Source organism: Halichoeres trimaculatus, unplaced genomic scaffold (assembly GCF_033239565.1).
Source record: "Halichoeres trimaculatus isolate MK-OKI-2021-1 unplaced genomic scaffold, fHalTri1.1 fHalTri1_scaffold_22, whole genome shotgun sequence".
In the NCBI taxonomy this organism is placed as follows: domain Eukaryota; kingdom Metazoa; phylum Chordata; class Actinopteri; order Labriformes; family Labridae; genus Halichoeres; species Halichoeres trimaculatus.
Window position 1 is genome coordinate 8,505,057 of NW_027437200.1, and position 26,163 is coordinate 8,531,219.

Below are 26,163 nucleotides of genomic sequence, written 5' to 3' on the forward strand. Positions count from 1 at the left end.
TCCTTATGTGAATCATACCCTCTGAGGTGTTGCCTGCTGCTCTCAGGTTGGAGCTGAAGGACCATCAAACAGGTAGACTGAAAGACAGCTACTTCCACTCTTCAATAAAAAACGATTTTTTCGTTGTATCTTATGAAATAACTTCATTTCAGTCCCTCCTTTTCATTCGTCTTCACAAATCTCTGTTTTCAGTGACCTAGAAATCTCGAGACCAAAACTAAGAAGCTGTGAGGAGCTAGAAAATCATCTTGGAAATGTCTCTCTTCTTGATACATGCCTGATCCTACTCCACACTTTAAAATGAGGTTATCAGCACCAATATTGCTGGTTACAGATTATTTTAAATTGCTACTTCTGAGCTTCCAGTTTGGGTCATCCAGGACTGGATTGATTTATGGCACGTGTAGGTCTCTATGACAACACCACGCCGGCTGATGAAGTTTAGTAGTGAAAAGAGATACAACTCAGAGATCTGTGTTTTTCTCTGCTAAAAACAACTTCCGTGATTAATTTTGTAGTGATGGTGGACACTGGAGCCTAACTGTCAGACAGAAAAAGAACAGAAGAGGCTAGTTAGCCTTGAAGAACAAGTTTGGTTTATACAGCTTTTACATTGTTTATAGAATGAAGTAGAACAAAATACTCACCCAGAAGGCTTTCCTGATCCAAGCAGTGCTTCGGGAGATATTTAGATCCAAAATCATGCAGCGGACGTCCGTATAATAGGATCCATCAGGGTATAGACAGCGCCGCTCCTAAAACTGCATTAATCATCCAAAAACTCGTGTTTTTCACCAATATTCCATCATGGTCCGCTCCGGGTTAGTCCACTGCTGCAGTCTGTGTCACTCCAGACAGCGCTGTGTGGCTGTAAGGACCTCTGAACTGACGAAGACTTTGTTTACGCTTGCCCCTCAAAGAAAGTAGTCAGCTCTCCAGAGAGTACTGCGCATGCGCTGTCTGGAGTGACACAGACTGCAGCAGAGGACTATCTCGGAGCGGACCATGATGGAATATTGGTGAAAAACATGAGTTTTTGTACGATTAATGCAGTTGTAGGAGCGGCGCTGTCTATGCCCCGATGGGTCCCATTATACAGACGTCCGCTGCACGATTTTGGATCTAAATATCTCCCGAAGCACTGCTTGGATCAGGAAAGCCTTCTGGGTGAGTATTTTGTTCTACTTCATTCTATAAACAATGTAAAAGCTGTATAAACCCAACTTATCCTTTGAGCTCCAACAGCACAAACTTTAAATTCTTGCAATTTTTCAACCGGTTGTGAAATTTAGATCAGATATGTATATGGGATGAAATAAAAGAGCCCAGTTTAAAAAACACTGGTTACCATCACACATTTGATTTCAGCGGTTACATCTGAGCTTCACAAATATAAAAGCAGAATAACTTAACATGCTTTAACTTTTGAATGGGTTTGGGCTCTTTGTGTGGGTTTACATGAATTTAAGTGTCTGATATGTCTGAGCCTCATTCTGACTCTGGCCAGAAACAGGATATGCTGCTGTGAATGTTTTGATGAGATGTTGTTCAGCTGAGGTCAGGTCTGAGCAGATGATCAGCAGCTTTCAGAAACCAATGTTCAGTATTCTCCAGGAAGCAGATTTCCTGGAATCAGGATGTGATGTTTACAAGCACAAACATGAAAACAGGATACTTAAAGTCCACGTGAACGCATTCATCGATTAATATAATGACTATTGATGATTAATGGGAGTACATACACCCAGTACATGGATCCCCCTGACATTGTGGTCGTCTTTTTGAAATATATCCGTCTGTTGTTGTAAATCTGTTTGATTGATTTCACATCCTCCTCATGTTCGAGTGGCTGAGCTCCAGCCTTCATTTGAACCTCATCACACATCAAAGAGCTCTGCATTTCATTATCGAGCCGTCCTATAACCACTGCGGTCCAGGGGACAATGAGCAGCGCTTGAACCTGAAACAGGGACAACCAGACTGGCTTCAGGGACACTCACACCCTGAGTCGATTCAGCGGATCGATTCATTGTTGGCTGCTCTGCGGGCATGTCTGCATAAACATTATCACAGCCTCTTTAAGCGAGCCTCCGCGTGAGATATGAAGTATTGATCTCTGCTCTCCTCTCTTTCAGGATCACTGCTTCTACCACGGACATGTGAGGGGACATCCAGAGTCCTGGGTGGCTCTCAGCACCTGCTCAGGAGTCAGGTACGGAAACCAAACTTTACTTTCATCAATAGCATACGTGTGTAAGTTTAATAGATAAACTGGTTAAAGAGAAACCACATGACTGCAATGTCTCTGTCTAATTAGACTGCAGACTTTTATCTGTAGACAGCTTCTCCAGGAAGACTGTGTCGCATTTAGAGTAGTGTTGGAAAAATGGAGTTATCACTTCTTTTGAGAACCCTAACACCTCAGTTATTCTTAATAAAATGCTATTTGCATATGACAACTTTAGTGAGGGTATATGAACGTAGAGGTCAGCAGGAAAAGTTTGGTGTTCGAAGAATCCTGGATTCAAAGCTGGGCCCTCATTAGATCCTAATCATGCTCTGAAAGAAAAAGGTGGTAACCTGCCGAGTAAATGAACCTGCTGAAGTGCTCGTTTGATTGAAAGGAATCTTCAGTTAATGACCAGCATAAGGAGTCGATGAGGTCCCGGCAAATTACCAAATGCCACAGCCCGTTTCTTCTGATCATTTCAGACTTAAAACATCCGAGTCATCAGCTCAGACTGAGACTTCCAAGCAGACAAACCTGATCTAAGAGAGATGCTCATCCCAGCAGCTGCTACTTTCAGACATTAGAGGTGAAGAAGAAAAGAGTGTAAGCCTACCTGATCACAGCTCACTTCCTTTGTTAATGCCGACACCTGTTTGAGGAGAAGAGGTGGTGCTCTGTGGTTAGTGAGCTGCTTTGTTTTGAAGTGTCAGAGTGGAGCAGGGAGCAGATCTGGGCTCAAGTTGAGTCGTGACAGTCTCAAATCACTCTCTGAGCAATTTGGCCATGACAGCAAAAAAACATCCACTGTTGGCTGAAATCGAACATGTTATACCAAACATGAATGCAGAGTTTGGATTAAAACTTAAAATATGAATCCCGCGGAGTCAGTTGCCCATTGTTGCAATTCGATGTCTGTATTTCTGGAGCGAGAGTTTGTTTTGTTTTGCAGACAGGAAGTTGAACTTGTTCCCAGTCAGGGTTGGACTTCACCAGGGCTGCCCTTTGTCACCATTTCTGTTCATTACTTTTATGGACAGGATTTTAAGGAAGGGAGGGAGTCAGGTTCAAGGGTTTTAGGATCCCTGCTTTTTGCAGATGATGTGGTCCTATTGGCCTTGTTGAACACTGACCTCCAGCTCACACTGTGGTGACTTGCAACTGGGATGAAGATCAGTACCTCTAATGGTGCGGCCACACCAAACGCAGACTCTGGAATTTAGTCACGTGAATGGCCTGTCACGTGCCGCGTAAACGCCCGAGTCTCAACACTGCACTATTTTGACAAGCTGAGGGGCGAACACGCGTTAGCGCGTTCCTGCGCATGCGACCCCACCCGAACCCCCTACCCATGTTCCCGGAGGTCTCCCTGGGGATAATGAAGGGGTTGAGGAAAGAGAGGACCGCAGAGAACTTCCATCTTTTCCCTGGCTCTGCCCCTGCCCCGCTCTTTGCTCCTCTCTATCAGGCTCAAAACTCAGCTGAGGAAAACACACTCGGACTCAGTGATAGCCCGTGCAGGCAAATCCAGCTGGGAACGAATGTTTACAGAGCTTACTTTCAAAACCTGTCTCCTCAGAGACTTTCACCCAAGCCTGCTCCTTTTTTTCTGGTCTCTGTAGAGTACACACGTCGTATCTTATAACTCTGGATGATGACACACCGCACAGATTGTTTTCTCCTCCATCCTTCGGCGGAGTTGGAGCCAGAGCAGGCGGCGGTTCCCCCCCAACGTCATCAAATCAATGACGTCGTGGGGGAATGTCATCGCTGATTGGCGGCCACAGCAAGCCTTCACGCGAATTCGCGTCAAAAGTTCAATTTTTTCAACTCGAGTGAATTCGCGTCTGCTGCCCAAACGCGCAAACGCTCCGAACGCACAAACGCGCCGCGCCAAACGCTCCAAACGCGCTGCCTGAGGCAAATTGGTGTCTAAACACGTCTTTGCATTGACTCTGTATGTAATCGCGGCGCAAATTCGCGTTTGGTGTGGCCGCACCATAAGAGGAGCAGGGACAGCGTGTAATGTCACGTGTACCAGAGCAAAGCTAATCAAGATGCGATCTGACTCAGCTGACTGACCCAAGAGGAAGGAAGAAATCTATCTGTAATACTTAGTACATTACTACCTTTACCAACTTACGCTGTTATTCATACAGCCCATACCTCCGCCGTCTCCACAACTTTTTCTAATCGTTTTTCTTTTTTTGTGTTTTTTTTTAATTCTAGTGGCCAAAAACAACCATCATTACTTTTTTTCCATTCTTCAATTATGTTTGTTTACACTGAAGTCAAGTTTTATGATGCGAGATTTGGAGTATTGGGCATGAAGAACTCTGCTTAAGAATGGGTTTGTGTGTGTTGTCTCTGGAGTGAACACCACGCACTGTAAGATCAGAAGACAGAGATCTTGTGCGATCTCTTTTGTTATCATCAAGTGTGTGGTCTCTGAATGTGAGAGGGTTGAAGAATCCTGTATTTTGTGCCAGCCTTAAGGTAAGGCTCTTACTTTACCAGTCCTAGTGACTGAAAGAATGAGATCGTGAATACAAGCAGCTTAAATGAGCCTCCTCCACAGGGTGTCACAGCTCAAACATCCAGGAGAGGCTGAGAAACCCAGGGTAGACCCAGGTAACCGCCCCAGAAGAGCTGTTAGAAGTGACCAGAGACAGAGGTCATTGGTCTTTGATGATGATGATGTTGCTTCTCCCTCCACCCAGACCCAGATAAGCACTGAAAGATGGGTGGACGATAACGGAGCTATTTGTTTGTTGAAGTCTCATTGTGCAGCTGAATCTTCAGCTGCAGACTCCGTCTTTCCACCTCCGCACATTCTGAAAAGTTTTTCCAAACGCAGAAAGTTCATCCTGCGCTGTCAGAGCTCTTCTTTCTTCTTCAGATTGTCATAAAAATGAGTAATTTGATCCTCTTTGGGGATCCAGGCAGCAGTTTTAAAAGTCTTAAATTTCCACAGCCTCAGACAGACTTTCATGTTGAACGGCGCGCATATTGAAGACTCAGATTGAAGCTTTCTGCAGCACGTCCTCAGGATGTGTGTCTCAAAAATATATTCATGAATCTGATCCAATAAAAGAGACATCAAGTTATAGCTCAGCAGGGCTTTAGTGTGAATTAAATCCAAAGCCTTTTCAGTAAATCTAAAGCGATAAGAGTTGGTGAAGTTTTTTTATTACATTGTGAAATAAAAAACTTTTTATTTCTGTGTCTGTCGGAGGCTGGTTCAGGGTTCAGTCCCTGTGTGCTGATTAGAAGAGATGCTGCATGTTGAGATCTGTGAGTCGAGTGTTGATGTTTCTAAATGTCTGAATGTGAGCTGACCTGCAGCAATTTGTTGTTTCCTTTTGGGGAGACCAGCTGAAAGTGAGGCCGTGTACTTTGTGTTAGGATGCAGCTGTGAGGGATAACATCAGATTTTACAAACACACTGCTGAAATACAGACTCTGCAATCAGGATAAGTTTTTCTGTACTACTCTGAGAGGGGAATGGTTTGACCTGAAGATGTTTCTGAAATAATCCAAAGTAAACCTGATCACACTGCAAATATGGCTTCAAAACACTCAGGGTTAGACCTAAGGATAAAAACTGTAAATATCAGGACTTACCTACCACTTCACTCTGATATCTGCCCTATCTTAAGGTCTTATTCATAAAGCTAAGTGCAAAAACACCCACAGCATGTTCCGCTTCTGTGCAGTTTGCTCCAGTTTGGTGTCTGATTGTGGAAATCAACTGTGAGCATCTCTGCACCTTGAAGCCTCTCTGGAAATTCTCAGTCTGACAGAGCTGTCCACATCACCTTAAAAAAAAAAAATCAGCTCATAATCATAAATAATCCTTTTCAGCAAGCCAGTGAACAGCTTGTCCAGATAAAACCACTTCCTTGTCAAGCTTAGTGAGTGCAGTCAGGGAGCTCCAAGCTGCTTTTGATGTTGTTCAGAGGAATCTCCACAGATTGAGACTTGTGCTCAATATCAACAAGACTAAAATGATGTATTTCTTCAGGTCAAGTAGGAAAGTAAAAGACAGTTATTAGATTTTTACTGAGGTGATATAACAGGTCTCAGCATATAAATATCTAGGCTTTACTCTAGAAGAAAATTTGTCCCGTTCTCATCATGAAGAGTTTCTCACTAAAAACTGAGGGTGAAGTTGGGTTTCTTCTATAGAAACAAATGTTGTTTCTCTTTTGTTGGTAACTTTTCCTGTCCTTGATTATCTCTGGTGATATTATTCATATGTATGCAAGCTCCTCTTCTTTGGAAGTGTTAGACTCAGCGTATCATTCCACTTTGTCTCTGGTTTGTGTTTCAGCACACACACACTTCCTTAGTTAACAGACAAACAGAGCAGTGATACATCTTTTTTTTAAGGCTACTCTTCATGAGCTGCCCTCTTATTTATGCTCTTTACTGACTCCTGGAACAGTCAGTGGCTGTAATCTGAGGTCTCATGAGTAAATCACATGCTTTTAATGTTTCTGCTCCATCATCTTGGTTGGTCCTGCAGGATCAAACTGAGCTTGTTCAATTTATTAGTTTGAATGTTTTCAAAACAAGAATCAAGTCTCACTTGGCTGCTGTATGAACGTGTCTAGATGATTGATGGGCTGAAGAGTCTTGTTTGTCACTGACTGTGTAACACTATGTGCTGCTGTATCTTATCTTTTTAATGGCCAGTTGTTCAAAGAATTTAATCTGGGGCAAAATGATGCAGATTTGGAAATCCCATTTCTTTCAATTCAGGATCAGGTTATCTGTCTCAGTTTTATGCCGGTTTTTCAAAGTAACATTGGATCACCCTGATCCAGATACACAGTTTTTAAGATTACCACATCTGGATTACCAGTGCTCTTAATGGTACAATTTATCATAATGTGGGCTACCAGTTCTGTAAAGAACAGCAGGTTTTTTTCGTTTGTTTTGATTTTTTTTTGTTGGAGAAAAAAAAGAAAACAGAAGATAAAGTTCCACTTCCATTTTTAATTTCTTTTACAATCCTTCATCTGAGCCACAACAAATTGATAACAAATATATATAAAAACTGTATTAATATTTTGAAAATATCTTTAATGTTAAAAAAAAGAGGCTAAATGTCCAATGGTTAGCAAATTTATAAAAAAATATATGTTCAGGGTTCATCTTTCTCTGTGAAGTAGGGTCCAGCATTTTTAAGCTCTGCTTTCATAAGGTTGATCTGAAGTTTTCCAATGGTTTGCTGCAGTTTTCTTAGCTTGATTTGTTCCTCTGTCAGGAGTATCTGAGCTTCTGCTCTTTCAGTTTATCTTTGTTTTTACTTTACTGTACTGAAAGGCTTCATTGGTAGGCTAACTAACTTTATCTACTTTATCACTGCGATGGTTAAACAAGTCAAGTGCCAAATATAAATAAAAGTATCAACACTAACTTCTACAAATGTTGTATTATTTGGCCAATTTTTAAGTTTTACTACATTTTCTTCCTAAAATCCACCTTGAAATCCTGCCCCCTGTTGGGATCAGGATAATCCTGTTTTTTGGATCCGAGTGATCAGAATCCTACTGAAAAGCTCTGAACAACACAAACTGGAGGTTCCTTCCAGATTTATAATGGGATTGGGTTATGTGATCTAATCTGATTTTGAAATCCTTCTTCACCCTTTTCCCATTTTCAGACTTTAATCCAATATGATAAGGAAATTCTGATTGGATTACCTTCAAACAACTGGCCCCATGTGATTATTCCTAGTAAAATAACGGTTAAATAAGATAAATAAAAACACGCTCATCTTTCATGCATACTGCTGAGACCATCAAATGCATAAGTTCTGCGCACATGTATGCCCGAGTTGAGCCTCTGACATCCTCAGGATGATTTAACTCATTGACCAAGTAGTAGCATCAAAGTCATTTTAACAGACCTAATGTTAAAGTTGTATGTTTGTATTTTTTGTGTATAATTTTTGAGCAATTCAAGATGTGAAATTCTTGACATCTTTGAAAAATTTGCAGTGAAGTTTGGCCTCCTTTATAAATATGCTGTGTATTTTTCACATAGTCACAGCACAAAGTAGAGTTTACACTGTATGAGGCTGTTAGAGCTGGTGTTGGTGAATCAAACCTTTTCTTCTTGCTTTACTTTGCAGCAGCTTCTTTTGTTTGCATAAAAAGAGACAGGTTTAACCTGAATGAATACATAATGGCTCACTAAATTACATGGAAACAGCACATTTCACATGCTACATGTTGTGCTGGACAGGTTTTGTAGACAATAGTTGTGTTTTGTTGGCACAGGGTTGATTCAGCTGCGAGCTGCAAAATCCTTTTGTGAGTCCAGTCTTGATATGTGTTGCCTAGTTTTTGGTTGAAATGGCTGAAAAAGATGGAGCACAGTACAATCAGAAATAGTTTTATCTTCTTTTATTTTTATAATGATACTATGAGAGTTTGAAGAACTAGGAACGTGAGTTTCCACTACAGTGTCAGCCCAGTTTTCATGTTTCAGCTCCATTCTGTAACACAGCTGTCTGAGCAGGACATCTGATATGTTGACAGTAAGAGCTTCACTGACACACTCATGTGATCTGTATTTTTCATCCTTTTAGTCTCCACTAATCATATTTCACTAATAACATTACTGGATGGAGCTTTTGATCTTGTGCATGGTTTATAATCTGTAAAAAGTCGTGTATCTGAGAAGCAGCACAAAGCAAACTTGGGTGTGGCATCCTGTTGCATGAAAGCCCATCATGGTTCAGGACATTGGGGTGACATCTGTGGCTGCTGCCCAACTTTCCTCTTGAGCCCTCAGCTGATAGAAAGGCATAACCAGTGAAACTCAGCAAACAGCAGAAAAAAGCTTTTCTGAGTGCAGTGTGAGGAGAATTCAATCCTCTGTGTGAGCGTTGGGAATCAGTTTCCTTTCTGTTAATTTGCTCAGGTTTGGTGACAGCAAACAGTGTAACCCCTTTGTGTATCAAGCTCTCAATGTAAAGGGAGGAGCGGCTCCTTGGGACGACTGAAGCTGAAGTGATGTATGCAGAAGTTAAGCAAGGATCTTTTCCACTTTTTGCAGAACAAACAAAAGACGGATGTAGATTAAAACCACCATCTGGTTCAGAGCAGCTAGATGTGCGCTGAGGAGAACAGGTGTTAAGTCTGAAAAGGTGGAGAATGATAAAACAGGTACATGGGAGGCAGAAAAACACAGAGTGGACTCAAACTGGACTGAAGCAGACATTTTCACCAACCTATTCTATAAAAAAATAAAACCTTCAGTCTGACGTCAGCAGCTCTGATTGAAACAGGAATGATGCTGCACCGTCCTTTTGTACTGTAATGGGAAAAAACAATCCCCCAGTCAGTCTCTGGTGCCATTTTATGAACTCTTTCTGGGTCATAAATGATTAACACAATCGTCGTAAAGTATTCACTGACCTTTACGTTACTTGTAATATTTTATGATCTCAAAATCAAATTTCACTCCCCTTTTAACCTCCTTTTTAGAGCCTCGGTAAACTCTAGAGAGTAAATGTTATTATAGGAGGCAGGGCCAGAGAATAACATTAGAATAATGTTAGAAAGATGAGAAAGGGAACAAATGAAACGAGCTGAAAGATGAAAGCAGTTTGGTGTGATTCAGCGGGGAACAGAGCGCCGTGTTCTTGTGGGAACGGTAATGAAAGCGTTTTGGCAGGGGTCACCTTTTATCCTCTGACATCTTTGAACATTTCCTCTGCTCGGCAACACAACAATCATCAACTGTGAATCAACAACGTCTCTGCAAAACAACAGCGTGACTCCAGCGTCTGTCCTCTCATTATGAGATCAGGATTACTCATCAGACAGAGTTCTGAGTTTATCAAGAGAGACACACTGTGTCTGACTGTATTCCTGCTGAATGCATGAGATGCAATGGCTCTCTGAGCTGAAAGGGAAGCAATGCAGTTTTAGGACAAAAAAACAACTTTTGACACAGGAATATTGCAGAGTGTAATGTTTGGGAAGCTGTGCAAGCAGATTAACCACCTATTTTTCAATTCACTCTGACATGTTAAAGGACTCCCAGCTTTGTGGGAATGAGTGGATGGGAGCCATCAATAGGGGGACAGATATTCAGAACAGGAGTTTTTAGTGGAGAAATCCAGTGTGTACACCAAAGAGGGTTTATACACACGAGTCTTAGATGTTCATGACTACATTAGCACACACCGAATGGGTGGTGGATTTCACAGAAAGTGCACTGATTTCAGAATTTCCTTGATGGAGTTAATTTGTTTTCCAGGACTGCAGTTGATTTTCACGTAGATTACATTTACACCATCAGGTGGCGCCTGTGAGTCAGGAGCAAAACAACTCTCAGAAGTTATTTTAGAAGAAGAGTTGTGTTTTTGGGATGTGGTCAGTAGAGGAAGTATCGGCAGGATTTTCCTGAAAATGAAATGTCATCTTTTACAAGAATAATCTTACTCCATCGTCACTTCTGGGCCTTTATATGTGTGTGTCAGTTTTGGTTGTTCCTGGACGTTTCTGGGCAAAGAGTAAGCGTGGTTACGTCAGCCAATCACAGAGCGCCCAGTGCAAAAGTGACTTTGCGTATTGATTAGCGAGTAGAATAAGCTGTTTAGAGTTGCTACACGGAGCAAGAAAGAAACAACCAAAGTGAAACGAAACACCAAACAGATAAAGCTGTTAAAGGGCAACTCAGTTTTTTTGACACCTGGGCCTTATTTATAGGTGTGTGCATGCTCATATACTCACTCAGACAAACATCGTGCAGCTCGGAGTCCTTCAGAAGTTATTTAGATCCAGCTGATTTTAGCCGCACTTAGCGGGGGCCACGGAAAGGGAGCTTCAGGGCGGGACACGATGTATGCAAAATCGCTCATTTCGGCTATATTTTTTCATCTCATGGCGGTAGGGGGGTGTGTAGTAGCCATTTTGAGAAAGACCTGTAGTCATGGTCAGAGGCTGTAGGTGTGCGCTGCTGCTGGCACTGAGCCAAGGAGGAGGAGCCTAGTTTGATTGGTGTGTTTACCAACAACTAGCAAAAGTTTCTGCAGACCCTACCTTTAAACGATAATGTTCATCTTTGTAAAATAAATGAAAAAGGTTGAGAGCTGTGAAACGTCTACCCTGCGTCTGCCTGTGTGTTAAGCTGCTGCAAACGTTTTCACAGACAAAACCTCATAGTATGGGCTTGGTGATGATGCTATTTTGTTAGATAGGTAACTGGCTTTGGATGAAAACAGACTGCTGTTTCTTGACTCGCACCAGCAATTAATGTATTTCCTCTCTTCCCAGTTGTCCTTGCAAGCTGTCGTATTTTTTTGCCACATTGAGTGTCACGTGGCATTGAATATTACATTCCTTTAGCTTGCTGCATACACACCAAGCACACAGATTTTTCATTCACTGACTGGATGAGACGCCTTGACTGGCCAGTTTTAGCCTGCGGGCTGTATGTTTGACACCCCATCACACAAGATTTAGATGTCCTTGCCTGGCTGCAGGGTTGATTGTTTTTCTGGGTGAAATATAATGGTTAGCTCACTCACTAGCATGCACAGTTGTTAACAAAGTGATTTGCAAACCTTTAGCTAGGTCTCAGCTCTAATCGTTCAAATGTGATCACATCCAACATGAAAAGGGCCAATAGGCCAAAAAGGCTGTCTTTAAGCAAACTGGTGACATTACAGTGATGATTCATTTGGATTTTTGGTTTTTAAAAGACCTTGATGATTCTCAGTTTGGTGTTTTACTTTGGCCAAACTTCACAACCCAGCAGAACTTTCCAGAGAAGTAATGATTTCTCCGAAAAGTTGCTGGTTACCAGAGGCCACAACTGCCTGGATAACAAAGTTTGTGATCCAAACTTTTAGTGAAGGTTTCAGCCGTGACCTTCTCTCCTCTTATCTGCAGTCCTCCAGCAGCTCTGCCCTGCAGCTCCTCGCTCGTTCTCCCTTCGGTAACCGTGACGCTGTAACGAGGAGCTTTGTATCGACTCAGGATGAATTACACAGTTTTAGGCTAAATTGCTAAACAGCCTTGGCCACATAATTACAGAAGAATAAAAAAGAAGAAAAGTAGAGTATTGGTTGGAAAAAAGTGTGGCTCTGTGCTCAGCTGGGTCTGAACGGTCAGGATAAAAGAGCCCGCTTCACTCTTCACAGAAATAACTCGACTGTCTTTGTGCCTTTTGTGAGTCTGTGGTGAAATAAATAGAAACTCAGACACAAGGTGAAATATTTTCATGCAAACTTGAAACGCTTATTAAAGCTCAATGAGGGGAGCTCACATGAATAGAAATGTCCAACCTCAGGACACAGATTAATTTTGAGGACATACATAATTCAAGGTTTCTTCCAATTTGCTCTTTCCACACAACGAGTTGATTTAAAAGATGTGTCCGAATAGAACGGCTCCTTCAAACTCTTTGTGCTAAATCTTAACTTTAAAAAGGCAGCACCAAGGTATAAATCAGTGGCTTTAATTCTGTTTAAATTCTGGGGCAGAACAATTAATCAAATTGAAACTGACATTGCAATGTGATAGAATGCTATTTTTAAATAGCATAGGCTGCAATTTAAAAAAAGAAAAAAGTTTCATGTAACAAGACCGGGGGGGAAGTAACTTATACTTGTTCTTCCTTAGAACAAGCACTTCTTTTGTTTTTTCCTGGCAAAAAAACTTGTGATCTACAGAGATCCATTCAGTAGAATGATTGCGGCTGGCAGAGCTGTACCTCTTGTAAACTTTATTCTGTGTGGTTTGTTTCTCCAACTAATAACTTGAGGCCACAATGTCCTTTTTCTTTTTCAGTGAAAAAGTTCAGGAAAGGCTTATTTATGTGTTGACAGTATCTTTTGTTGTGTTAGTCATACTATAGAATAGAATAGGGAATACTTTATTTATCCCCAAGGGGGTTTTCAGGAGGAGTCACAGCAGCAGTCAAGAAAACAAACGTAAGAAAGTGTATAAAAAGTTCAAAAAGGTCCATAAGAAAATAGATGATGACAGCTTGTCCATCATTGTCCAGTTCAGCCAGCCTCCATCTCCACAGGGTCCAGGACTGAGCTTCTTCAGCAGTCTGTTCAGTCTCTGTCTCCTGGATCCTGTCTGCTCACAGCAGGTGAAGCTCCTCTAATGTGGTGTTTTGTGTTAGCGCTGTTAGCCATATCTGTGAATAGCATGATGCTACTCTGCCCTCTGGTATTCCCTCTGTTGCTGGGTTAGCGAAGCTAGCTTGTCCATCTTATTGGAGATAGACTTCACTTCTTAGCTCTCACCTGAGAACCAGCACGTCGTCCTCACCTCCTTCTCCTCACCTTGTGGGGAAACATCAGGCCCTGCACCAGTTAGCAAAAAAAACAATGCAGCCATGGTTACATGTAGGATCTCCAGACAAACACAGGATCAAAAATAGTAAAAATATCACTGAAGAAAAAAACAGTTTGGTGTTCATGACCAGCAGATGAACCATACAGAGTAATGACCCACTTCAAATACAAAAATTCTGAAAAAGAAACGAAAAAATTTCAAGAAACAGACAAGTGAATAATGCAGAAGATAAACGTCCTCCCTGAAAAATCACAAACTAAATAGCAATATTGGTCCAAAAATATCGCAATCGGATTATTTTACAAAATTGTTCCGCCATATTGAATTCACACAAGTTTGAATGGAGTATTGAAAATATAAAAGAAAAAAATACACTGCATCTCTGTGTAGACATAAACTTCGGCAGAATTAAAAGAAATAATCTGTACAAGATCTTCTTTTGATTTGGTCCAAATACAAAGACCCTCATGTTACAAACAGAAACAACTAAAAGCTGTTATTTGGACCAGCTTTCAGTGAACAAGCGTGGGTATGGTCATCCCCCTCAACAGCTTTACATGGTACAGCTGCAGAAACCAGACCCAGTCTTTCTCTTTACGTCCACAGTAAAAAGAAAGCTCTGCTAAAACAACAGCAATCAACATGCATGACGTCTTCAGGGACTAAAAATTTCTCCAGCTCTAAAGAAATGTTCCTCGGCAGCATTCACGAAAAGCTCGTATGTAACACAAAAGAACACGTTGCGTGGTCTGCAGTCCATCAGCGTTTCAGTTTTGATGATCCCCGTGTAAGAATGATTGACTGTTATCTTCATCCTTCTGAGTCACACAGCCTTAGTTTGTGGAGAAAAGTCACTGCTGCACCCTGAAATGGGTTTCCACTCTGTTGTAGTGTGGCAAAAAAAAAAAAACACATTTGGACAATTTAGAAGGGCCTGAAGGAGAAGGAGTGAGAAACAGAGAGAGTGAGCTACCAAAAAAGTACTAAAGAGGACGGAAATAGTGCAGAGTGAAGGCTGAATCTAAAAGAGTTTTATTTCCCACTGGTTAGTCCAAAACAGTTACTACATATTATAAACATTGATTTGGTTCACTGTTCTAAAAGAGTCACCACACAATACAAGCGTCATTCTATACATATAATTACAAACAAAGTAAAAACTAGATACAGAGAGCTTCAATCATCCAGAAGTTCAATCCATCTAACGTTACCCTTTTTCTCATAAAGTCGCTCCTTCTGATCCTCCTTTGGCCTCAGAATCATGCGGAAACCTCAGTGGAGGTTTTATAACCTGGGAGGATCTTCTTTTTGGCACTTTTGGACAAACTTGGCTTCACTATGCTTTCATTTTTATCCATCTGCTCTGCACTCTGTGTGTATTTGTGGACTTCCTTAAATGCCTGAGTGAAACTACTGTAAAAAAACACATGTTGGCTGAAAGAGCAACATCTCAGCTTTTACAAACTGTTGGTATCTTTCTGATCGTGCCAGCCATTTAGGAATAACATTGATTTGTCAGTGTGAACACAACAAGGGGTAAAGAGCAAAAGGCAGCAAAAACTTGTTAAGGCAACAACTGATGTACTTTAGCTTCATGATGACAACAATATGCTGATCTTGTTGCACAAAAAAACGTGCAGCACAGGATTTGTCTGGTGGAAGAAACTTATCATCAACTTAAAAAATCCTTCAAAAGCAGGTCAATACTAAGAGCTGACCTTGTCTGTCTGCAGAAGCTGGAGGTCGACTCGGTTGCTTCTAATAGTTGACCTTCTTTCCCTTGCTTCCTTCAAACAGGGGCCTGATATCCTTGAATTCTAGTGACACTTTCTACCTGGAACCAATCAGCAGCGAGGACAGTCTCCAGCACTCTCTGCTGAGAGCAGACGAGCTACAGGTCGGCGGGGGAAACTGTGGACACGGACATCTCAACACACAGTCCAACCACATCTCTGAGCTGCTGCAACCGTTTCACTCACGGGTAAGACTCACTCAGAAACCACTTCACTAAACTTCTGGTTAACTTCTGATCTCCAGATTATGAAAGTGACAAGAAGGTCAATGAAAACTTCATCCGTGTGCAGATTTCTCTTTGCTTCAAAACATTGTAAATGTGTTTTCTGCTGCATCAAAAATCGTTTATTTAGTTATTCTCCACATGAGGAGTAGAAAAGGTTTTACTGAAGTCTTTTGATGGCACCTAATGCAAAGAAATACAGACTCAGATCTATGTAAGAGTTTCACAGATGGAGGAAATGAAGTTTGTTTTCTCCCTGCAGCAAAAAATTCAAACATCCCAACTTTTTCTAAGACTTCAAAGGCACCAAAACTTCAATTTAGCCTCAACTGAAAACTTCACAGAGAAATAAACTAAATGATAAACAAAAATACGAAAGTAAACTACAGTGTGCACATGGTCTCTATTTAACAGGACAAACAGCAATAAACCTGCTTTAATCAGATTATAAGAGGGAAATGGTGGATGTTACATTAGCAGTAGAATTAAACTAGTGTTTGTTAGTGAACATTGTTAGAGTATCGAGTTGGCTGAGAGAATTCAGCGTGATGAAGCAAAATGTTTGTTTCATGAAGAATTTCTACTTCGTTTATTCTGTTTAACATCAAAGCAAAGATTCATGCACAGAAAAACAATTTCAGCAAAGTCCCAAGTGGAAAAACTGCCAGTCTATAAAAGCAGGCAAACAAAAGGAAGCACAGATCCGTCGTTGTTTGTCTGAAAAAGCTTTTCTGTAAAATTGCTGCTGTCCTCAGCGCAGTCGGGTGTTTATAGAGTGATGGAAGAGCTGTTCGTGGTTCAAAATTGCCGTCCGCTTTTTAAAAAAGCTCTATCTCTGCAGGGATCCTATAATGTTGTCAGACCCCGCAGGTAACAATCTGAGGCTTTCAGGGACAACAACAAAAACTTTTGGTGGACCGACTCAGATCAGGCAGAATTTTCTTAACCAGAGAACTGTAGTAGATAGCAGAAGAAGGTATTTCCATTTGTCACTGAGCTTGATGAGCACATCCTGTTTGAGCTTGACTTGGTCTGAACAAACTTTCCTTTAAAATCTATAAAGTTTTCTCCGGCCAGTCACACACACGTTTTTCTTCTGTCCTAAGCTAAATTTATTCTGGTCCACCTTCTATGAAGTCTTATCAAAGGTCCTTAATCGACTGGTGGCTCCCAGCCCTCTAATCTCTATTTTTGGTGTTCCTGACAATTTTTGTTGTATCTCCACCAGAGAAGGGATAGTTATAGCTATTGCTTCTCTTGTGGCCCGTAGGCGAATTTTACTTCATCTCCTTATTCTTGGCTGAGGGACCTCATGTCTTTTCTTTACTTGGAAAAAATTAAATACAGCGTTAGAGGTTGCTCTGACAATTTTGATAAGATATGGGGTCCTTTTTTGTCCTTTGTTGACTCTCTTAGGTCTTTGGATGACTAATGTACTGTTTGACAATCACATTGAGCAAATCTTATTTCTGTGCTCAGCTGTCTTGTACATTTTTTTATTTTTCATTCTTATTTATTTATTTATTTATTTATTTTAATTTATTTGTTTTATTATTTATTATTTTTTAAGTGTGATTTATTATAAGAATTATCAGTTATTTTCACTGTTATTTTACTTAGTATTCGCAATGTTTTTATTTTATTCTTATTATTTTGTTTTATTTTTTTTTATTTTGGTATCTTGGTGCAAGTGGGGTTAACATGTTGGTTGTTCAGGGGGGACAAAAAAAATGGGTATTGTATACATTGTAATGGAAATGTGCTATGTTGATAACCCTAATAAAAGAAATATTAAAAAATCTATGAAGTTATATCACAGGTTGACGCAAAGGCTGACAAACAATCAGGACTCAACAGTTTGTCTCCTCAGATGTAGAGACAAAAACACCACGCCAAACGTTGCATATTTTTGATTTTGTTCTTGATCCAATTGTAAAAATATATTTTTTTAATTATGTTTCTATCTGCTCCAGAGGCTGAGATATAAAGGTTTTCGTGAACCCTGATTTGTTTCCAGGAAACCCTCGGATTTTAAGAGATTGTTTACAATTAATGCCTCGGTTTAAAAGGTGTTTCAAGCAGGCATCCTGTGTCTAAATGGGTTAACCATGAAAAAAAAATCAAAGTCTAGGATTTAAAGAGCAAAGTGATGTGAAGGTTAACACAGTTGAGTTGTGTCCAGTTTGGTTTCCTCCAAAGTACACATTGCTGTATGTTTCATTGCTGCTGTCTAAGTTAATGTGCTTAAGAAACTCGAAACTATTTGCAGCTGTTAGTCATGAAGTCTGTTACATATTGACAAACAGATAGGGCCCAGGAAACTAAGATGCAACTTATGCAACTGTATAAACTGACATAACCTGGAACTTTTAAAGCACATATATTATTTTTTTAATTAAAATCATATATCTGCATGTTTTGTTTTCATTTATGACAGAATCTTATACTTTACTAACAATGAGAAACTGTTTCTACCCCCCAGTCTGACTTTTTGGAAGCCCAGCACCTTTTTCCCTGAATTAATGAACAGAATGATGAAGTTGGCGGTACACTGGCTCTACAGGGCAAATGTTCTTTCTCATATAGAAACACAATATTAGAAAGGTCTCAGTGCCATTTCCAGGTGCTGCAATTTGCCCCTGCACCATCTGGAAATGAAGGGAATTATGGCCTTGACTCAGCTTTTCATGTCTGCTTAGGTCATGACTATGAGTCAATTCCCCGAGCCGTTATAGAGATGAAGGAGTGGGAACAAATGGAGTGGGTTTTTTTCTGAGTTATAAATGAGAAAAACTCTTCTCAGTGGGTTGTTTTATCTTCATCTGTCTCCGCTGCTGAGACAAACGCTCATTCTTTTGCGTCTCCTCCTCGTATTTCACAGATTTATCATTTTCAACATTACATTTCAGTCTATTTAACTTGTTCTCACCCTTCTGTATTTGCTCTCTACCTTCATCATCCCCTACTTCTGTTTTTTTAATCTTCCTCCCCCTGCATCAGACCCTTTGGCACCCCGTTCCCTCCCATTAATCCTTGGTCGTTCTGCAGAAACAGCACCCACAGCAGACTCCAGGCTGACTGCACAGGCTTTCACATAAACAGAGCGATGTGTTAATGTGTTAGCGTGGATAAATGTGCATACATCTGAGCTCCACATGTCCCCGTCACAGCGTCACAGTTTCCTCTCTGGTCTGCAGTATCTGGGTTTAAAGTCCAGACTGGTTCTCTGCAGCAGCAGCCTCTCCGCACGATAATCAATGAGTTTTAATTACAGCAGAGCGTTTCCTTAATGGCTGTAATCAAGTATTAGCAGGGGGGAAACTTAGTGATGGAGGGATGGAAGAAGTCTTAAAGCTTTGTAAACACAGCAGCATAGAAAGACAGAGGATGACCATTCATACTGGAGGCTTTCAGCCCTCTGGGCAACTCATTCACACCAGGTTTATGCAAGATGAAAGCAGTTATATCATGTTAACTAATCCAGTAGAGGCTGTGTTTTCGGTGTGTGCACATGTAACCTAAAGTGACAAGAAACATTCAGGTCCTCAGTAAACTAACAGGCTTCAAGTGTTTCATCCAGACAGGAACAGAAAGAATAATGGTAACCCTAATGATAGGAGCTGTTAGGTTTTAAAAATCACTAAAGCTTGAAGATAAGATGAGAGTGTCATTGTAGCAATTCCTAACTGGAGGAAAATTTACTCATTCACTTATTTTTTCACTTTTTTGTTTATTTTTTTCTATTATTATTATTTTCAGCATTTTAGTTATCGTTGTTGTAGTGTATTTACTTTTGTTCCTGTGTGTGTCTGGAGATTTTACATGTAACCATGGTCAAATTGTTAACAAACAAGATTTCAGCTGTTAGCGTCATGTAGCATGTCAATGCTAACTGGTGTTAGGCTGGATGTTCCCTGCCATCTGAGGAGGAGGAGATTAGGATGACATGCTGGTACTGTAATGTGAGCTAAGAGGAGATGAAACTGACCTTTCCTTCTATCCATCGTTATGTGGGAACTGTTATGGGGGATGTAAGATCTGTCTCCAATAAGATGGACGAGCTTGCAATGCTAACCCAGCATCAGAGGGAATACCAGCTAAGTGGCATCATGCTATTCACAGACATGGCTAACACCAGAAACAAATGCCCCATAGAAGTGATTTCTCCTGCTGTGGGTCTACAGTACAAAGGAAAGTGAGACCAAACAGGCTGGTGAAGGAGTCCAGCTCATTCCTGGATCCTGTGGACACTCAACTGAGACAAGCCATCCCACTTTTTGGGACCCTGCCACAAGGGTGCCAGCCTAAACCGATCTGATCCCAGAAGGTGGAAGTACAACACTGCAGTCTGTTGGTTGCTCGAAAGAATCAACGCTTACCGTGCGACAGTGGCTGTATTACTACTCGCTCTACACAGCTTTTTCTCAAACAAAACTTGCTATAACTTTATAAGAAAGAGCCACATGTCAGTCAGCAAGAAGCTGAATTGCTTGATGTGTTGTTCTCTGTTCATTCTTCTTCTCCTTCGTTGGATCTGTTAGCGGGGTACACTGTGTCATGCTGCTATGGCGTCACACTATTATGTAACTGATGCAGCTATCAACATCCGGCTTACACACCACCTACCACAAGGGGGCACAGTTGGCTGTGGAAATGCAGACAGGACCAGGATAACCAAGCCAACCTGAACCAAATCATACTGATCTAAACCAGACTGCTTGGTGGAAACAGGGCTCAAAACAGTCTGGAGACAAAAAAGGATCATCTGCATATGACTGTGATTTAGACTGTAAATAGCAGTGGTCCCAGCATCGAGCCCTGAGTCACGCCATTATGTATTCAGACATGTAGAGGTGACATTTCCAGCCTGCACTCTGTGATCTGATATTCTGTTTAACCGTGTTTTTTCTGTCTTCTGTCCTCTCAGGTGAAGAGGAACACCTGGGGTACGACCAAATACATGGAGCTGTACATCGTGGCTGACAACACACTGGTAAACCGGCAGTGACTCCACACACACCACATCCCCTCTATTACAGACTGTACACTGATGACATAGCACAAACACAAAGTGACAGATTCCCCTTCTTAAATAATTATCCCATGCAGCTAATGTCTCTATTTCACACTGAGAGCTGCACTGAGCATGTGCAAACCCAGCTGTGGATCTTTCCCCTTAATGAAAGGAGAAGACTCAGAGAAAAGGGGCTTTTAGACTGACCTGGAGCTGCAGAGATGAGATGTTATATCTTAATGAAGCTGCTCTGTGTACAGCAGCATGCAGTCACCAGGAAGTGACTTCTGTGAATACTGTAATTATAAACCCAGGTTTAGTTATTGCATGTTTTTTCAGGGGTTGTTTTTCTCTGCAGGGAATTCACCAGAGATTCTCTCTATTATCTTTCTGACCTTTGACCTCCTGTGTCTCTGTGCTGCAGTTTAAACGTCAAAATAAGGACTACGAAAAGACCAAGACCAGGATCATGGAAATTGCCAATTACGTTGATAAGGTGAGGCTTTTACAAAGATATTTTCATGTAATCTATCTCCAATAAACTCTGAAATCTTTGATGTTCCAAATCAATAACCAGGATTCATTCAGTATCATTCTCCAGTATCCGTGTGTGACAACAGCTTACAGCTTTGGATGTGTGTGGGTAAATATCTGTGTGTATGTTTGTGTGTATGTGTTTAGTTCTACAGGGCTCTGAACATCCGCGTGCCTCTGATCGGTCTGGAGGTTTGGACCGACAGGGATCAGTGCATCGTCAAAGAGGAGCCAAACGCCACCCTCTGGTCCTTCCTGCAGTGGAGACAGAAACTGAAATCCAGGAAGAAGCACGACAACGCCCAGCTGCTGACGTGAGTCATGAACACACACACACACACACACACACACACACACACACACACACACACACACACAGCAGCCTGCCCTCAGTCACTGGATCTGCTCAGCCACAGTCGTGCTGTACACCATGAAGCGTTGCCTTTTTAAGCATAATCCTGTTTTTTTCAGGGCTGTCAGTGTTAATGTGTTTACTCTTTTTTTATGCAAGTTAATCACTTGATTTTCTTGCATTAAATGCAAATTCACACAGAGCCTTTTTTTTATCTTAATCAGCCTTTAAACAAAATTAAATGATGCAAACCAACCGTGATGCAGAGAAACCAAGACCGTGGCTCCTGGCTCTGAGCAGGAGAAAATAAAGCATTGCAGCAAGAAAATTTACTTGAAAATATGTTGAAATAGGAGGCAATATTTTTTTATTTTAGTTATTTATATTTCATTTAACAAATAACAAATTAAGAGGGTTTTTTTTAAACGTATTTTGGTGTAGATTAATTTCCCTGCATCTTCTGATTGGCAGAAAAACTTGTGTTTTAGTAGTTAGATACTTAATAGTATTATTTACCTCTGCCAAGGAGGTTATGTTTTTGGAAGGGTTTTTCTGTTTGTCTTTGGACAACACAACTCAAAAAGTAATGAACGGATCTTAATGAAATTTTCAGGAAATGTTCACAATGGGATAAGGAAGAAGTGATTTAATTTTGGAGGTAATCTTATATATATATATAACTCCACCATAAATGGTCGGATTGCTTTGCAAAACAATACAAGACAAGGTCACCATAATTCCTGACAGATGTAAAAGTATGATCCAGATCCTGCCAATAATCTGGACACTAAGATCTGGAATATGAAATATGTACTGGGTCATCATAATTTTCAACTTTGTCAGGTAACAAATTATTGTGCAAACCTGCAACTAACACTTAACTGTAGCAGACAGTCTGCTGAAAGGGAGTATAACATTAAAGTAAGACTAAAGTGTTGGTGACAATCAGAGTATGTTTGGGGGAGGTCTGCACTCTCTGAGTGCGTTATCAAGTTTCCACATAAAATGGATAGGATGAGATGGAATAATACTGAATTGATTCCCAGGGGGGATAGTTTTTTTTTAGCAAGATAAAATAACCTAGGAATATGATAACATTGACATTTTCTAATGTATTTGGTGTGCATCAACGTTCTTATTCTTACAGTCTTCTTATGCTGGTAATATTTGCAGGATTTTTTTTTTATTACCACTACCTACCTATTAATACTCTCCAATCCACTTAATGTGCCTGCCGCTTTGGTGGGTTTAATTTTATGTTTTGTATCGAAGTCTTCTCAAATGACACTGCAACTTCCATTAGCACTACTTTTGCACAGATGTTTGTTCAAGACAAAGACTCTTCAATCAAAAAATGGAGGACAGGTTGAAAAAAGAAAAGCATTTTTAAATACTTGAATCTTTAAGTTTTTGCAGGATGTAAGCTCCTTCCCTTCCCTTAAGATGTTTAATTTAACCTTTAGCAAAGTTTGCATTCCCACCAGGAAGGAGCACGGCGAGCAGATATCATCCCAGGCCAAACTCTACTTCCCCTCCATGGGCTGTATGTTCTGCAGGCTGTAGCATTTTTCTTATCAAATCACAGCTGTATTACTTTTTTAAGTATAAATTCACCAGGAAATAAAATCTACAAGTTGCTCTTTGAGTGCTCTGCAGTGTGGGTGTGTATCAGCAGCACTGTGTGTGAACAGATTTCCTGTCAGGGGAGTGCAGCTGTTTCTGCAGCTGTCTGCACAGCCGCTTAACTGCACAGGCTTTAAATACTGATCCGAAAGTGACAGTCAGTACAGCACTCTGAGTTCATTTTATTCTAATTTAACTCTGAGTTTGGTGTGAAAACAGCGGCAGACTAAGTGAACGGTTAAGAATAAACTCTGACACTGAAAATACTGTTTATCATTACACAGAAAGATGGCTTTACGACATGGATTGTGCTGAAAGGGCAAACCATGATGTGTTAAGAAATATATTGTAAATATTTTAGGGAAACCTGACAAAATTGCCCACTAAAAGTTCATGATTTTGTCTCTGAGAGACAGAACTTGTTATTCTTTGTGTCTGTCAACATTACAGAAAGGATCCCAGCAGAGATTATATACAGAAGAGGAAGATTTAATGACAGAGACAGATATTGTTTGTCAAACTTTGGGAGTTGCTGGTTTGAAAGTGGTGTTATTCTTTGGGATTTGTGTTTTGAAGAGGGGTGTCTTTTGTCTTTTGAGATAGTTATTCTATCCCCATTAGTAGCTTTACTTCTTGGTTTATAGCTCAAAAAATATCTATTTTTCTTTAACTGGTTTATAGAAACCCTTATTTCAGCCTTTGTCTGAAATACTTGGTATGTTTACATGCACACAGCACTCCAACTAAAGTCATAGCTTGATCACAAAGTCATAGAGAGGGATCTAGTCTTGTCAGCGTATACATGCAGAAAAGAAAATCAGACTTCTGGCTGAGAATGTCTCACTCCGCTTTGGTGGGTGGCACTGTGTCATTTTTTGGTAAGTGAAGCTGCATGCGTAGCAACGTTCTAACGACAAAGACTGAGATGGATGCAGCTGTAGCTTTTTATGATTGTATGTACGTAGGTGCCACGGTGTTTGTTGTGTTGGAGCGCAGCAAGCCATTTTTGGTCATCTGTTTCATCTTCCGGGCAGAATTGGCTCATGATGAATGCAGAGATGTACTAAGACCTGCTGAGTCCTGTCATTATCACATTAAGCAATCACATTATTGTGTTGATCAAGCTTTGCTCCATCCATTCTCGGTCTGACTAAGCGATTTACATGCATTTTAATAGTCCAATGTCGTGCTCATAGTCTGATTTTCTTAAGCTGGATGTAAATGTACTGACTGTGTTTTGGCTGATGTCTCTTTAAGGCTCCCCCACTCTGTAAACCTCCTTCCCTCTGATTGGCCAGCCCTCTAGCAGCCTGTTAGAGGGAGAGCCCAGAGCAGACCTCAGTGTTTGAGGTCCACCCATACATCTTGAAATGAACCAGTTAGGAAATCCTGAAGTGATGTCCCCATCATGTTAGCAAGTCTCGTTGAGATCTCATGAAGCTCTCGTGCTACATCAGTTCACAGACAGATCCAGGGATTTCTACAACATATAAACACATAGAGGTTTGAAAATCTGCACACATTTAATCTGAACATTCAGTTGTGCTACTTTATATCTGTGTTTAACTACTTTATATCTATGTTTAAAATATTTGAAAGCAGAATTACACCCTCTTTAATATTTTGGTTTGTTCACATATAAACCTGTACTGATTTGCTGATCCTGCCCGCTTCTTGTGCTTTCTGAGGGCTAAATCACTGTGTTTTTATGAATGCAGTTCAGTTAAAGAGAGTTATTTCACAGCTTCTCTAACTAAAATGCATCCTACTCTTGGAAGAAAAACAAAGATAAATCCAAACAGCCTATGAAGTCATGGTCAAGGTTCATAAAAACAAAAGTCATTTCCTCCAAACATCAGAGATAATAACAGCTTATTAAAAAGCAGTCATAAAAAAAAAAAATGACACCTGTTTGAAATGATCCATGAGAAATGTGTTGTTAATCTTGTGCATTTAATTTGTGTCAGGTTTTTTAATTTCAAAGACAGAAGCACATTTGTGTTTCCAATTTAACAAGAAAGTAGTCTCAGAATTACAAGAAAAAGTTTAATTAAACGAAAAACATCCTCCCTGTTTTCTGAATTGAGGACACGCAGGGTCTCCGCTGCACTCTGTGTGTATCCAATGTTTCCAGCTGTTTCCTGATTGTCTCTAAAGTCACCATGTAGGCAGTCTGATTGCATTTCAGATGCCTCATCTCCTTCCTTGACCGGCAGCTGCACCAGCTCAGCTGAACCTGGAGAAACATACAAACATCAGAATGAGTTTTACATCTAAGTTCGAAAACATCTGCAAACTTGAATCAAAATGAAGAGTAAAGTAAACAGTCTGGGTTCTGTGCTCCCTTCAGTGAGAGATGAGAGCTTCCTCTGGGATGTTCAGGCACCAGTATCTTGTTAAACCAGTGAATCAGAGCAGACAAACTTTTATTTTAATTCTGAGATTTTTTCTTGTAAATTCAGAGAAGCAGTTTTCCTCAAGTGAATTCAGCATGTCTCTGTAATTTTTCCCTCAGTCTTTACTTTCCTTAAGTCTTGTATTCTTTAAACTTAAAGCTCCTGTGAGATGCTTTAAATGGTGATGAAACTGACTGAAATTAACACTGAGGCTTCTTCATGACCTACAAAAGCAGGCAGGAGGGAGATGGGCTGTTTATGTGATGTTACTTTTAAAGTCTGACGTGGTGGCCAGGAGGTAGGTGTCTGACAGAGTGATTGACAGCAACACCACCAGGATGCTTGTGACATTTTCAATGAGTGATAGGTTTAACTGAGTAGTAGATTAAGGCCCCGTTTACACAACGCCGAAAACGGTCAATTCCGCAAACATTTTGGCCTTCCGTTTAGACGAGACCACGTTGCATTTTCAGTGAAAACGCAAACTTTTGAAAACGCTCCCCAGAGTGGAAAGATCTGAATCCGCTCCTCCATCCAGCTTCGTGTAAACACAGAGCGGAGCGTCTCAGGGTGAAACGCTGACGTCACCGCATGCGCACTCGCAGTTTTAGGTGAAGGCTGCGCGCTCAGCCACATTTCCAGTTGAGCCAGTAGTTGGCGGTAA

At 40.7% G+C, this 26,163-nt stretch overlaps 1 protein-coding gene across 1 annotated transcript in view; it reads left to right on the forward strand.

The window, feature by feature from the left end:
• adam19a (ADAM metallopeptidase domain 19a) overlaps positions 1 to 26,163 on the forward strand; it is a 246,573-nt gene that overhangs the window by 164,543 nt on the left and 55,867 nt on the right. Inside the window, exons 5-9 of the mRNA XM_074662083.1 lie at positions 2,136 to 2,212; positions 15,361 to 15,544; positions 20,508 to 20,573; positions 21,019 to 21,090; positions 21,276 to 21,442. Coding sequence (XP_074518184.1) covers positions 2,136 to 2,212; positions 15,361 to 15,544; positions 20,508 to 20,573; positions 21,019 to 21,090; positions 21,276 to 21,442 — 566 coding nt within the window. The remainder of the gene's footprint in view (positions 1 to 2,135; positions 2,213 to 15,360; positions 15,545 to 20,507; positions 20,574 to 21,018; positions 21,091 to 21,275; positions 21,443 to 26,163) is intronic.